The 14,886-nt window shown below is 48.6% G+C and overlaps 1 protein-coding gene across 1 annotated transcript in view; it reads left to right on the plus strand.

Moving 5' to 3' along the window:
• LOC106805188 (ral guanine nucleotide dissociation stimulator-like 1) overlaps positions 1 to 14,886 on the plus strand; it is an 85,939-nt gene that overhangs the window by 29,029 nt on the left and 42,024 nt on the right. Inside the window, exons 5-7 of the mRNA XM_014806686.1 lie at positions 6,068 to 6,265; positions 8,678 to 8,805; positions 10,301 to 10,425. Coding sequence (XP_014662172.1) covers positions 6,068 to 6,265; positions 8,678 to 8,805; positions 10,301 to 10,425 — 451 coding nt within the window. The remainder of the gene's footprint in view (positions 1 to 6,067; positions 6,266 to 8,677; positions 8,806 to 10,300; positions 10,426 to 14,886) is intronic.

Below are 14,886 nucleotides of genomic sequence, written 5' to 3' on the forward strand. Positions count from 1 at the left end.
GTGTCTGTCTGCGCGCTCTCTCTCTCTCTCTCTCTCTCTCTCTCTCTCTCTCTCTCTCTCCCTTTCGCTCTCTCTCTCTCTCTCTCTCTCTTTCGCTTCTCTCTCTCTCTTTCTATCTCTAAATCCTCCTCTCTCCTTAATCCTCGCTCTCTTTCACTCTCTTAAAGACTATCTCTCTCATCTCTCTCTCATCTCTCTCTCTCTCTCTCTCTCTCTTCTCTCTCGGTCGCTCGCCTCTCCTCTCTCCTCTCTTAAAGACCTGTCTATCTCTCTCTCTTCTTCTCTCTTCTCTCTCTTCTTAAAGACTGTCTATCTCTCTCTCTCTCTAACTCTTCTCTCTCTCTCTCTCTCTCTTCTCTCTCTCCTCTCACTCTCTCTCTCTCTCTCTTCTCTCTCTCTATCTCTCTCTCTCTCTCTCTCTCTCTCTCGCTCTCTCTGCTCTTCTCGCTCTCTCTCTCATCTCTTTCTCTCTCTTAAAAGACTGTCTCTCTCTCTTCTCCTCTCATCTCTCACTGTCTTCTCTCTCTCTCTCTCTCTCTCTTCTCTCTGCCACTTTCTCTCTCTCTCTCCTCTCTCTTCTCTCTCTCTCTCTCTCCTCTCTCTCTTCTCTCTCTCTCTCTCTCTAAATCTTCTCTCTCTCTCTTCTCGTCTTCCCTTCTTCACTTTCTTGACGTTCTGTGTTTCCATCAGTGCATTCAATAAGACACATGATTGTAATTTTTACTTAATGTCAGCGGTTAATTACTTCATTAGCTTTGACATATTCAATTATTGCGTGACGTCATCCACGATCTGCTTGCTGTAATAGATAGTCATTTAAGCATTTAGAGAATTTAAAAAAAATTTAAATTGTTAATTAGATTCCTTGACAAGTCTTACAGAGGTTTTTAAAATCCATCTTCGTAATTCACAGACTCACACACACACACACACACACACACACGCGCGCCGCTTGCGCCGCGCACACGCACTACGAGCACGCGCACGGCGCACTGGCGCACACGCACACGACACAACGCACACGCACACGCACACACACACATACATTATAATTATATAATATTATATATATATATATATATATATACGTGCGTGCGTGCGTGCGTGCGTCTGTATGAACTTAAAAGGCAAACTACACAAACGCACGTAGACGTTCGCGCGTATCCTGCGCACGCACACAAAAAACTTACGCACGCTACGCACACGCACCCCTCCCCCCGCCCAACGCCCCACACAGCACACAGCACGCGCGCATACGTTGCATTGAGCCTTACCAAGCCGTTGCTTGTGATCCGGCGTAAAGTGTTTAAAAATCCTGCGGTTGTGTGCAGGTGCAACACAAGCTTTCCTTAGCCCCACCACTTCTCCTCCTCCCATTCTTCCCGACATCTCGTCTCTCTTCGTGTGCGTTTTGCGGTGCGTTTTTCGCGCGTTGCGTTTGCCGTTTACGCATCTCTCTCTTCATCTCTCTTCTCTCTTACTCTCTGCTCTCTCTCTTCTTTCTCTGCTCTCTCTCTCTCTCTCTCTCTTCTCTCTCTCGCTCTCTTCGCCTCTTCTCGCTCTTCGCCTCTCACTATCGCTCTCTCTGTTCTCTCTCGTGTGCGTGCTGTCTTGCGTGCCGTCTCTGCTCGTGTCTCTCTCTCTCTCTCTCTTCTTTATCTTGTCCTGATGTCTGCATTCTCTCTCTTCTACTGTCACATCTCCTCTCTCTTGCATCTATCTACTCGCTTCTCGTTCTCTCTCTTATATCTATGTGATCACCTATCTATCCATAATCCGTGACGTTCGCAATGTGGAGCTGCCGATTCGATGTAATGCGCGGTACGCATGTTAATCTGCCGTGAGACACAGTATGCAGCGAGTGGTTGTGTGTGCCTCCACCTTAGGGGGGCGCTATTTGTATCGTCGCCACGCTGGCGGCGGCTCGGAATAACATGCCAAAAATTCGTAATCGGTGTCGCGCCGCAGCGCTACCTACGGGTTAAAATGTTGAATGTCTGTGTGCCGTTCCGCGGTCGGTGGCTGAATGTAGTTGGTATAGTCAGGGTTGGTAGAAATTGAGTAAGAAATATAGCTTGCCGCAGGAGCGATACAGGTGCCGCTCACTGACCTGTACCTGTAGCCTCGCGTGTGTGATTTCGTTTTTTGATATAACTCACTGCGTGTTGACACCAGACGTGTGCGTGGTGTGTTTGTGTCGCTATACTTGCGCGCAGAGCCGCGCGCCGTGAGTGTGAGCGTTTGTAGATCTGCACTTCATATGCATACATTGGCTTGGTAATTGAGAAGTAGAATCGAGCGGCAACACAAGTAGGTTTGCCCTCGTACGTAACGAAGACGTCAGTAAATCACTCTACTCTGTGGTTAAAGTGAGTTACAGTTCCAGTGTTCGTAGTATGATATACAGGCAGGTGTGATCTTACAATGGCCTTGCCAAACAGCATGTAATGCTATAGACATATATAGCACAGCAGGAGAAGTTGAGAGTGAGAGGCGAGGGCGAGGGAAAGACGAGAATGAGCGCCGAGAGCGATACGTGTGGAGGCCGGAGAAAGAAGAGAGAGAAGAGAGAATACAGAGAGAGAGAGAGAAGAGAAGACAATCGGAGACTGCCCGAATCAGAAGTGAGCGCCCTACCTGCCCAGCATACGGCGTTCTACTTGAGAGGCCCAGACATCTCAGGGCAGATAATCTTGAAAGAGAGGAATGACTACTAATTACAGATCAAAATCGATATCAATAGGCTATTACGTACTAGGTCAGAACGAGTTAGGTAAAGATACAGCTGGGCTGTAACTTTAAATGACTTCGGCTATATTAACATGGATTAATCAGAGGCGATATGCGTGGAGTGAGAGCCGCAGAGGCCCGTAGTGGTGGTGGTGGGGAGGGAGGGCCGGCAGATGCGCAGAGGGTTAGCGGTGGAGGGAGTGCGGCCGTAGAGGCGTGTTATGATAGCGAATAAAGCCACGTTCGTCAGGTACTGTGTTGGTTAACAGCGTGCAAAAAATCCATGAGTATAATAAGCCATCCTCAGTAGGAGAGTCGAAGAGAGTATAAGTCAGACACATATTACACTTAATTCGCCTCATAGTTACAGCGCGAATAGTAACTATTCATGGTCCTTTATTTCTCAGTAAAAGCCGACACTAAGAGAATGGATGAGAACATATAGTATAAGGTCACGCTATCAGTAATAAGCTCCAAAAAGAAAAAGTTGATTCAATTCGCGTGAGACATCAGCCATGTCCTTCTATAGAAGAGAGAGAGTGAGTAGCCATGAGGAGATCTGAGCGCCGTAGTGCCCCAGTGCACCTCTTGAACGCTTGTGACCTCACTTTCGAGATGGACGCGAGGAGAGGGACGGAGGAGTGATGACGGGATGTTGTCCGTATTAGGACGATGTGAGTAATAGGCGACCGAGAATACGCATCACGAGACCAGTAAGAGAAGTCAAGAGAGAGACTGTTTCAGGAAACATTATAATCGTAATAGATCAGAAATTCGTGAGTGTTGCTGGGCGGTCTCGGTGCCGATAGCGCTGCCGCAAGTTAAGGAGGGAATGTTCCCCTTCTTTTAACCATTGACCTTTGATCTTTGACCCCAGCTTCGACTCCCAACTCGTTTTCGGATTACCCCCCACGGCCCACCGAATATGTGACCAGTACGGTCAAAGCGGTGTAAATGAATTTGTGCCCAACTGTTGACGGGCTGTGCGTGTGTGACTAGACGGACGGAATGGACGCTAACGGCGCAACGCACGGACAATTCATGCGATTCATACAAGCTGCCCAATCTGACCATCGTCTAGATCGAGCTAAAAACATGCCAACGTCGGCCCCGCATAAAATCAGCTGCCTACATCTGTCAGTGTTAACCTAGGCCTAATACCGGGCATATCCAAGCATTGTTGTTAAAAATGTCACAAGTTCGCGCGGGACTGAATGAATAAGCAGTAACTAGTGACGATGATAGAACAACTAAATGCACAACGGTCCCACAAACGTAAACAATGTGTGACGATGTGCAGTGTGCAGTGTGACGTGGTAAGCGTAGTGCGTGTGCAGTCAGTGCTGATTTGATGGACAACGGGTAGATACATTAAACACTCATGGTTTCAAGTGCGTGATAGTGCCGTAGCGACTAGCGTGTGCTTGTGATACTCTCGTCGCTAGCATCGTCGGTGCGTGGAGACTAAAGTACATGCCAGATATTTAGCCAAAGCACCAGGTCACACTGAAAGACAAGCGTTGAGCTAACTACAAGGACAACAGATTAAATAACAATTAGTAGATAAATTACATGTACACATATAATTACAATAAATTACATACAGTGTGTGTCGGTTTATTTAAGTCGTACCCGTATGATAAATACCAAAGCACTGAGTCATCAAGTGTACAGTCAGAGAAGCAATAATGATAAACCAAGCATAGGGTGAACAACTTAGTGTGCTTGTGCATGTGCGTGTGCGTGTGCGTGTGTGTGCGTGCGTCTGTATAGGGCCACTCAGCAGTGAGGTCGGCCCGCCTGTAATTGTAGCTTATAGTCACTGACTGACTATAGGTGCCACGCGGCGCAGTCTTGGTGGGGAGTTACGGAATGAGGTCGAGGAGTGGAATTACTACGTATTGCTGTGCCGTGTCCCGCATAGCTACTATTTGGAACGTCGATAGCGGTGATGACGTATAATGGTGATGACGTGGTGCCAGATACGCACGAAATTAAACACCGAGGGAAAAATTCGAGGTTTCACAAAAATTCAAGGTTTCGCAACTAACTACGACCCGAGCAGGATGCGTTACTGACGATACGAAATGTCCCTGTACGGCGAATAATTTCGCTGAAAGATTCTAATTTCCTCTTTGTATATAATAATGCAACCAGTGATTAGGCATCACTAATGTACATATTTGAGAGTATACGTAGCGAGTATATTAGGTAGTTAATCGCCACCATCCTGTCGATATGTGTCGATATGTGTCCGTGCTCCACTGCAGCAGAGAGCGCTCACTCAGACTCTTCGCAGACAGCTGGCGCCATCTCTAGGCAGCGATTGTTAATGTTTAGCGTTGCTCGCGTGAAACGTGAAATAATTAGAATAATATTGACGTCGATGGTCTTGAATGAGCTAGTAGATGTGTTATAGGTCTGCAGATAATCCTGGTAACTAACAATACACCGTGTGTTGTATGTTTAGGCATTTGACAATACATTGTGTATTGTTAGCGAGCTTTCAACAATACACTATGTATTGTTGAAGACCTTCTAACAATACACTTTGTATTGTAGTAGTTACCTATGAGCTTTCAACAATACACTGTTTATTGTTGAACAGCTTCTAACAATAAACTTTTTTTCTTTTCTTTTCTTTTTTAATTAGTTTACTTTTTGATTTGTAAACTTGAAATTGACATTTATTGAAATGAATTTATTGAAATTATTTTATTGATTTTAATGAATTTATTGAAAATGAAATTGAATTTAAATACACAGTTGTTAGGTACCTACTACAATACACAGTGTATTGTTAGAAGGTGTTCAACAATAAACAGTGTATTGTTGAAAGCTCATAGGTACCTACTACAATACACAGTGTATTGTTAGAAGGTGTTCAACAATACACGCTGTATTGTTGAAAGTGTATTGTTAGTTAGCAGGATTATCTGGTTATAGGAGCTTTCAAAATCTAAGGATATTCATCTCTTTTATTTTATTCCTTGTACTTGTTCACTTATTCCGTCACTCCTTCCTTTTAAGCCCACTCGGTCACCCCTGCCCTCCCCCTCTTTCTCTCTCCCTCCTCCCTTCCTCCTTCCCTCCATTCCTCTCTCCCTCCATCCCTCCTAGCCTTCCCCCTTTCACCCTTCCTCCCTTCCTCCCTTCCCCCCTTCCTCCCTTCCTCCCTCCCTCCCCCGTCCTCTCTCTTCTCCCTTCTTTCCATCCCCTCCTTTCCTCCCCCCTCCCTCCCTCTCCCTAACTCCCTCCCTTCCCCTCTCTCCCCTCCCTCCTCCCTCCCTCCTAGCAGTCTCTATATTAACTCCATGTCTTTCGTCGTGTGCAGGTCCCGTCCGCAGCGCTATCGGTGCCTGGCTGGATGGCTACAGCGAGGACTTCAACGTTCGGCCGGACTTCGCCTGCCTGCACGCGCTCCGCTACTTCGCCGAGCACGAGTTGCCGGGAGAAGACATCACAGAAAAGTGCCGCCTCAAGCTGGACACGTTCACGCGCCAGCCGCTAGATGGCGACTGCGGCGCGGATAACGGTGAGTGTTTCTTGGAATTCCGGTTTTTTATTTGTAAATCTTGTTACATGATATCGATCCGGGTACTGAGAGTAACTATTTTATGATAAAATGCTATTATGTTATTAACATAATTGTTGTAATTAACATCGAGTGTGATTAGCGTTCAATTTAAAAAAAGACAACCCAAGCCTGTTGTCGAAATTATTGCGAATTAGTTAATGACTTTCATTCATCGTAAAATAAAATTACTATTATTACCGCCGGGTGTTGTCGTCACAGAGATTTCAAAAACATCGTAACACAATGTTGCCTGTTATTATCTGACGCTTGATTCTATTAATAATTCTATAATAAAGATCCGATTGATAGTGTATAATGTGATCGCTGTGGTTATCATCACGCTGCCGTTAGATGGCGGCTGTGATGCGTATAACGGTGAGTTACGTCATACGTTGATTGTACGTGTGATAATGGTATGATGACGACAAGCTGACGTCATGCACACGCGCAAATTCACAGCCTAGACTTTTTGTGAGGTCGTGACGGACGGGGAACCATTTGTTACAGAACACTCGTCTATCCTATATACATGATCCTGCCCACGTTCCATTTTTTCCATATATCGATATATATATAATATATGTGTGGTGCTGTCGACTGTGTGTCGTGTGTGTGTTGTGTGTGTGTGATGTGTGTGTGTGGGTGCGGACGTGTGCTGTGCGCGCGCGTGTGTGTGTGTGTGTGTGTGCGTGACGTGCTGTGCGTGCGTGCGTAACGTTTGCGTGCGGCCGCGTGGGTGTGTGTGTGTGTGTGCCGCTGTGTGCGAGTGTGGTGTAGTGTGTGTGTGTGTGTCTTGGCGTGGTGTGTGCCGTGAATGGGGCGTGCGTGCGTGTCGATGCGCTGCGTGTGCTGTGCATCTAGTTACACGTACTAAGGTGGCGCTGTTTTCGGTCACACGCGAATTACAGCTGAAACAACGATATTCATATCATTTAAACATTAACTAAATTGGCGAAATTGCGAATACCGGAAAATTGGCATGAATGAGATGGCTACATAACAACCGCTACGCGCACCACAGTGGGCATGGTCGCCGCGCATGTAGCCATCTATCCCAATATATATATCAACCCGATATTTTAACCATAATAGGCACGCGGTACTGCTGACCTTGTCACCTTCTCCCGACGTCGTACGAGTTAGTTATCCGCATAGTTGCTTTGCCACGGCCGGCGTAGATGTAATTATTCCTGTTTACCCGCCGTCCTCCGTTCTACACACCTTTCTACTTTAAGCGCCATGGACGCAATATGATACGACATTGTTTCATATGTATGCGCGGCTGAGTGTGTGTGGGTGTGCATGTGGGCTTCGTCGTGGTGTCGTGTGTGTGTGTGCTGTGGTGTTTGTGGTGTGTGTGCTGTCGTTGTGCGTGTATTTGTGTGTGTGTGTGTGTGTCGTGTGCGCCCGCCAATGCGGTGTGTGTGTTGTGCGTGTGTGTGTGTGTGCTGTGTGCTGTGTGTTATGTGTCTGGTGTGTGTGTGTGTGTGTTAGTGTGTGTGTGTGTGTGTGTGTGTGTATGTGTGTCGATGCGTGTGGATATCCACGTGTGGGAGCTGAAAAGCAGGAGGAAATTGAGACAAACTCTGCCCATAGTTAAGTACGGAGCCGCGTTACACCTGCATGTGCATGATATCCTACTTTACTATATTTATATTTTGCTTTGTTGTATGTGTGAGCACTTCAGAAATGCTAGTTTCGAGTGAATCGGAGGGAAGAGATGGGTGGGGAGAGGTGGAGCGAGAGAAGAGATGGAGGAAGGAGCGGAGATATTGAGATAGGGGACGAGGAGCGGGAGATGTAGAGAATGCAGAAGGAAGGGGAGAGAGCAATGAGGGACGGAGGAGATAGGGGAAGGCTCTAGTCTAATGGATGTAGTGAAGGAGATTCTGTAATTGCGGGCAGCCATGTTATACATCAGTAATATTAATAAATGAATAAATAAATAAATAAATAAATAAATAAATAAATACATGTAAATACATACGAAAGAAAAATCATAACATGGAGTATCAACGGAACGTTTATTACATAACATCTCAGACAACAGCACGATACATATAAGCAGTTCGCGTCACTCATCTCATATACAGAGAGTTACGCTCGCGATGCTGCGCTGCGCCACGAGTCAGTCACGATGCACCACGTGCGTATTCCGGCATCATACATCACGTGACGTCCGCTATGACACAGCACGCATGTATTCCGCCATGAGGCGTCTCGTGACGACGGTCATTGTGCATCACGTGACGACGGCCATGTTGCATCACGTGACGACGGCCATGTTGCATCACGTGACGACGGCCATGTTGCATCACGTGACGACGGCCATGTTGCATCACATGACATAGTGTTTTTCTTACGTTTCAGTTAGCGACGTAACGATCGACGCGCGTGTCGTGGACGACGACAGTTCGACGACGCAGCCGACAGAGTGGTCGTCGTTCATGGAGATTCCATGTAAACACTTCGCCGAGCAGCTTACATACACGGATGCGGTAAGTGTGCGTGCGTGCGTGCGCGCGTGCGTGCGCGTACCTCCCGCATCGCTGTCCTTTGTCACCTTTGTCCCGCTGTTATCAACCGACGTCCTTTAACCTTGTCCATTAACGGCTTTTAAAGACGCGAAAGCGCGTCGCTGTTACAACGACGCATAGGGTCTAATCTAACAAGATGCGATCTAAAACCATATCGCTGCAAGCAGGCAAGTAGGCAGGCGGGCAGAAACGAGGGCGTAGTAGCGCTCTCGTACGCACCTCATCAATATTGCATGCGCGCGTGTATAATGGCGATAATACTCTACATAGCAGCCGGCAGCGCTTTGTCTCTGATTAAGACTCGCATTATAGTGGCCTTTATCGCAGACCCAGGGCTTCACTCTCGCCGTAAATAATCTATAAGTCGTGTGGGAGCTGCTTGAGACTCGGTGAATGATGCGCAGCGCGCTAATAGTCGGCAGCTATTATCACCGGCATGCTTTCGGCTGATGCGTCGCCAGCGAGCGGATGACGAGTGAAGCACCGACACGCGGTTGACCGACGACTATACTGCTCGTATTCAAGCAATGCAGCAATTGGGTGGGCGGGTGGAATTAATAATAGGGGAAGGGAGAATAGCCACGCGTCGAAATGAAATAATGAACTAGAAATGAAATTCCGCGATACCAAACTAGTAAGTGTAACCGCTGTCGGCTAGATTAGTGGGACAGAAAGAGGATGGTGTCGTCGTATGCTTTTTACACAATTTGCCGGTAACGAATTTGTCGGCGCTAATACAAATAGTTCTTTTTCAAAAAAAGACTTCCCTTTAATTGTTGCCGCAAACTGAGATTGAACCGTCCTTTGGCCACCTGCGAAAACGCAGCTTCCGCTGCCGCCGCAGTAGTGGCAGTAGTAACAGCAGCAGTAGCAGCAGCAGCGACAGCAGCATTAGCAGCAGCAATAGAAGTAGCAGCAGTATCAGTAGCAATGACAGTAATAACAACAATCAGCAGCAGCAGGGGGAGCATCAGCAGCAATAGCAACAACAATAGCAGTAGCAACAGCAACAACAGCAGTAGCAACAACAACTATGGCAAAAATAGCAGCGGTTGCAGCAGCAATGACAGCAGCATTAGCAGCAGTCGTAGAGCAGTAGCAGCAGCAGCAATGACAGCTGCAACAGTAGCACCGCCACCACCATCAACAGTAGTAGCAGCAGCAGCAGCACCACCACCACCACCAGTAGCAGCAGCACCAACAATGATAGCAGCAGCAGCAGTAGCAGCACTACCACCACCACCACCACCACCACCAGAAGCAGCAGCAGCAGCAGCAGCAGCAGCAGCAGCAGCGGGCAAAACAGCCGCAGAAGAATGTCTTGGTTTGAGTAGATGAATCAAACATGCGCTGCTCGTAGTTTTGCGCGACTAGCGACCGAGTCATTACATCTTTCCTGCTCACACTATACGACGTTACCGCGGTTTCATCAGCGTTTCTTTTGCTTTTCTAACAGCAACTCTTCCGCCGCGTCATCGCGCACCACTGCCTCGGATACCTCTGGTCCAGAAGACTGAAAGGTGGCGACGAAGCGCCATCTATACGAGCCACCGTCGACCAATTCAACGCGGTTATTTACAGGTGAGCGCCCCCTTTCGGGGAAACATTTACGCTATATACAGACTTAATCAACATGACCATCGGTTACAACCACGATATTGAGACGTATTTTTTTACAACATATTTTCAGGAGTGGATAATAGAGATCTATTATCCACTCCTGATATTTTCTACAACGAAACTCTCTCGCGATCGGTTTTCTCTTCTTCGTGAACGCGCACGAACATGTGTTTGTCACGTGTCACGGGTTATGTCGTGACGTCATTGCGTCACGTGGTTAATCATCGGGGCTTTAGCTGCGCGTGTTACAAGTATATTTAGTTCCCGGCGCGAGCGTTTCTCCGTGGCTTTGTGACAACGTCAATGGTTCTTATCAAGAATACATGACGCGCGCGTGAACCTGCATGCAAGCAGTTACGAATCAGTGTTAGGTTCCCAATGATTGACGCAGATGACAAGTATACTTTCGTTAGCCATAGTCTATACACTCGCTACGAGAACAATTATTAAACAACCATCAGGCGATAGCAATAACACCCACTACAGCGCCTACCTTCCTCTCCCACCGTTGCCATTAAAAGATATCCTATTGCCAATGGCATAATAACAGCGTGTGTGGGGGGCACGCACGCAGAATTAATTAGAAGCTCGAAGAAGACATATACCTCACACAACTCGCATCGTCTCATTTACCTTGACAAAAAAATTTCATGGCCGCGCTCAAATGAGCATTTCTGCTGCGCATGCGCGCACCCGAGGACGAAATTTACCGCCGAACGCGCTAGCTTAAATCTGATTGACCGGCGCGCCTCCGGGTCTCGGCGCCAGCATCGCGTCCGACTGCTCTCCCGGATGTTGTCGCAGCCGACTTCCGTTACCATCATCGACGTCGACAGCGACGCCGCGTAGCGGCTGCAGTGCCTCGTTATCGAGCTTCGTGACGACGGAGCGACAGAGGGGCGGCGAAGCGTGACTGCGCCAGTGACTCATCGCCACCTGCGAGCGGTTCGGCGACACAACGGTAGAGGGCGTCGTCGTCGGCGTCGCCGCGTTGAAGTTCCAGACGCGCACGGCGGCGGCACTGTTACCCTTCGACAGCGACATCGTGTGGCGATCCTTGCCGCCGCCGCCGTTGACGCAGACGCACGCGCGGATGAAGCTCGAGCGAAAGCTGTTGCTCTGGTAGGCGTACAGCAGCGGGTTGACGAGACTGTTGCCGTAGGCGAGCGAGTAGAACATGGCGACGACGTAGACGACCTTTCCCTCAGGCCGCACGCAGTCCGCACTGATGCTCACCTGCAGAATCCAATATGGCAGCCAGCAGATGACGTAACAGGTGACGACGGTAAGCACCATCTTGGTGACCTTCTTCTCGGAGCGCTCGCGCTCGAGCGACATGCGCAGTTCGCGTCCCCAGCGCAGCAAGCGGATGATCGTGGCGTAGAAGACGGACGTGAGGAACACTGGGATCGCGAAACCGAGCAGGAACGAGTACCAGATGAACGCCTCGTTTGGCTTCCAGCGCAGCCACTGGCCGGGCCACATGATCGTGCACGTCGTGCGGTTTTGAGCGGTGCCGGCAAAGATGATGACGGGCATGTTGGCGACGACGGAGACGCTCCACAGGCACACACAGACGATCTTAGCGTAGCGCATCGTGCGGTACTTCATCGAGCGCAGCGGATGGCAGAGCACGAAGTAGCGATCGAAGCTCATGATGGCGAGAAAGAGGCTGCTCGTGAACTGCGACAGCGAGGCGGCAGTCATGTAGATCTTGCACATGACGGCGCCGAACGGCCAGTGTCCGAACCACATCGTCGCGACGAGGAACGGAATGCCGAGCAGGAACATCTCGTCGGCAATCGCCAGGTTCATGATGTAGGCGTTCGTCACCGTCTTCATCTTTGCGAATCGCAGCACGACGTAGATGACGAGCGTGTTGCCGCACAGCCCCACGACGCAGACGAGCACGTAGAATGACGTCAACATCGTCTTCATGACGTCCGACTGCGTCGCGTCGTCGTAGTCGTCGTCGTAGTAGTCGCTCGCGTTGACGGTGACGTTGGTGACGTTGACGCAGTGACGCGAGATGGCGCAGTGGACGTCCATGATGCGTCTCACTGCTGCTTCTCACAACTGCTGCTGTTGCTGTGGGGAGAGAAATGGCGGGAGATGAGTGGGTGTAGTCTCTCTACTGCTTCTGCTGCTGCTACTGCTGCTGCTGCTGCTACTGCTGCAGCTACTTCTGCTGCTGCTGCTGCTGCTGCTGCTGCTGCTGCTGCTGCTACTGCTGCTGTTGCTGCAGGAAGAAAAACGGCGGGAGATGAGTGACTAGTCTAACTACTGCTTCTCGCAACTTCTGATGTGAGGGAGAGAAACGGCGGGAGATTGAGTCAGTAACGAGTGGATTGAGGCGTCGCACCACCCCGCGCGCACCGCCTCGATGACTCTGATGATACGGCTCGCATATCACTGCCGCGAACATCGCACAGCTGCTGCTCGGTTTACCGACGCATCATAGTTATTTCACGAATATTTCACGATAGAAAAACGATTCCGTTAAGTTGCCCGCTGCTATTTTGCGCAATGACAGACAGGGCGCGCGCGTGAAAAGGTAACGACGGAGAAAGAGAGAGAGAGAGAGAGAGAGAGGGTTGAGGAGGAGGAGAAGAGAGAAGGACAAAAAACGTGGAAAGAGGACCACCTGCAGAGATCGTCCGCCTTGTCTTTCATATCCCGCAGCGGCGCGTGCGCGCGTATAGCACCGATATTACCGTAGAAATATATAGAGAGACACTAGTCTAACTAGTACTAGTATTTCTATATTATTATGATTATTATTAACTATATTATTATTTCTATGGATATTACGCACTTATATACGCGACGCTGGAGTTGATCGTACGGCAATCATGGCACCTGACTCCAGCGGACGCCCATGTAATGGCGGGCGATAACTCGCTGTTTGCCTCCTAACCGCCGCTCTGCCGCAATTTGGATTTTATTCAGGAAAATCTCTGACTCTAATACGTGAGGATCTCTCGGTCGGATCGTCAACCCTGAGAGGTCTTTGCTCGAACCTTGAATTCGCTGCTATTAATGGTGTTACTCTTTCTCGGAGAATTCTATTGATTTTTGAGCAATGATTTCTCGCCATGTTTACCCAACCGTTTGAGTACTCAGCCGCGGCGTTTCTTGCATAACGGCAATCGCTTGTAGAAATGCGTCTTAGAATACTCGCACGTTGATATATCCGTGAAAATATATATAACGATTCTACCTTTCCGAAGGATGAAATTGGTTCGAAATCTGTAAGTGGCAGAAGAGGCTGACGCGTTTTCTCCTGCAGTTAGGTATATACGCGTGGGCATGGGTGTGAGCGTGTGTGCGTGGGGGAGCATGTGTACGGGTATATACGTATAGTACATGGGTGCGTACGTGCGTGCTCGTGCGTGCGTATGTGTGATGGTGTGTGTGCCTGGGTGTTACGGAGTTGGTGCGCGTGTGTATTTTCCATTAGGGGGGAATATTAATTAATTAATTTTTAACCGACGAGACATGTTTCTCTCTATACGCGAACTGCTGCGAAGAATATCGAGTACGCGTGATTAGGAGTGAATAATAATAGATAATAATATTAATAATAATTATTCACTCCTAATGTAATGTAATGTAATTAGGAGTGCCTAATGAGAATTTGTATTCTTTTCCCTACGAGAAACAAATATTACAAAAAGCCGCCAGTTCTTTGCTGGTGGTGCAAAAGTGCAAAAGTGCAAAAAGTTAAACGGTTCGGAAGCCAGCGCGAGTTCTAAATTAATGATTCGAGCACGCTTAAATAAACCTAATTGAGCTCCAGCCCGCGCCAACAGTGCTATACAGTAATCAGGGAAAATATTCGTGGGGATAATAATTACACTCGAGTACAATGAGGAGAGATAACGAGTTTTCGATGCGTTGGGATGCCTATAGCCGCGCTTGCTCGCACGTTATTTACGGCTATTGTCAAACAAAGGCCAGCTAATGGTTAGCGTTCTAAGTCTATCGTGGTGGTCCTTTAGACTTGCGTGGGCCAAGTTACAGAACGCGCACTCGTGTCTGATAAAGAGAGTGGGATAGAGAGAAAGAAAGAGAGTGTGATAAAAAGAGAAAGAGAGAGAAAGAGAGAGTGAGAGAGAGAGGAAAATACGTAAGTAGAGTGAGTGAATGATGGACGGAAGGGCACCGAGTGCATGAGAAGGAGAACCTGACAAAGAGCGAGAGAGAGGGGAAGAGGGGGAGGGCCCGTGTAAGAAAGAGCGAGAAAGAGTGCGTAAGAGAAAGAGATAAAGAGAGTGTGCGTTAGTGTGTGCGTTAGTGTGTGTGCGTATGTGCGTGTGCGTGTGCGTGTGCGTGTGCGTGTGCGTGTGCGTGTGCATTTTGTGTGTGTGCGTGTGTGCGTGTGCGCGTGTGCGTGTGCGTGTGCGTGTGCGTGTGCGTGTG

The sequence above is a fragment of the Priapulus caudatus genome, unplaced genomic scaffold (genome assembly GCF_000485595.1).
Source record: "Priapulus caudatus unplaced genomic scaffold, Priapulus_caudatus-5.0.1 Scaffold104, whole genome shotgun sequence".
NCBI classification, from domain to species: domain Eukaryota; kingdom Metazoa; phylum Priapulida; class Priapulimorpha; order Priapulimorphida; family Priapulidae; genus Priapulus; species Priapulus caudatus.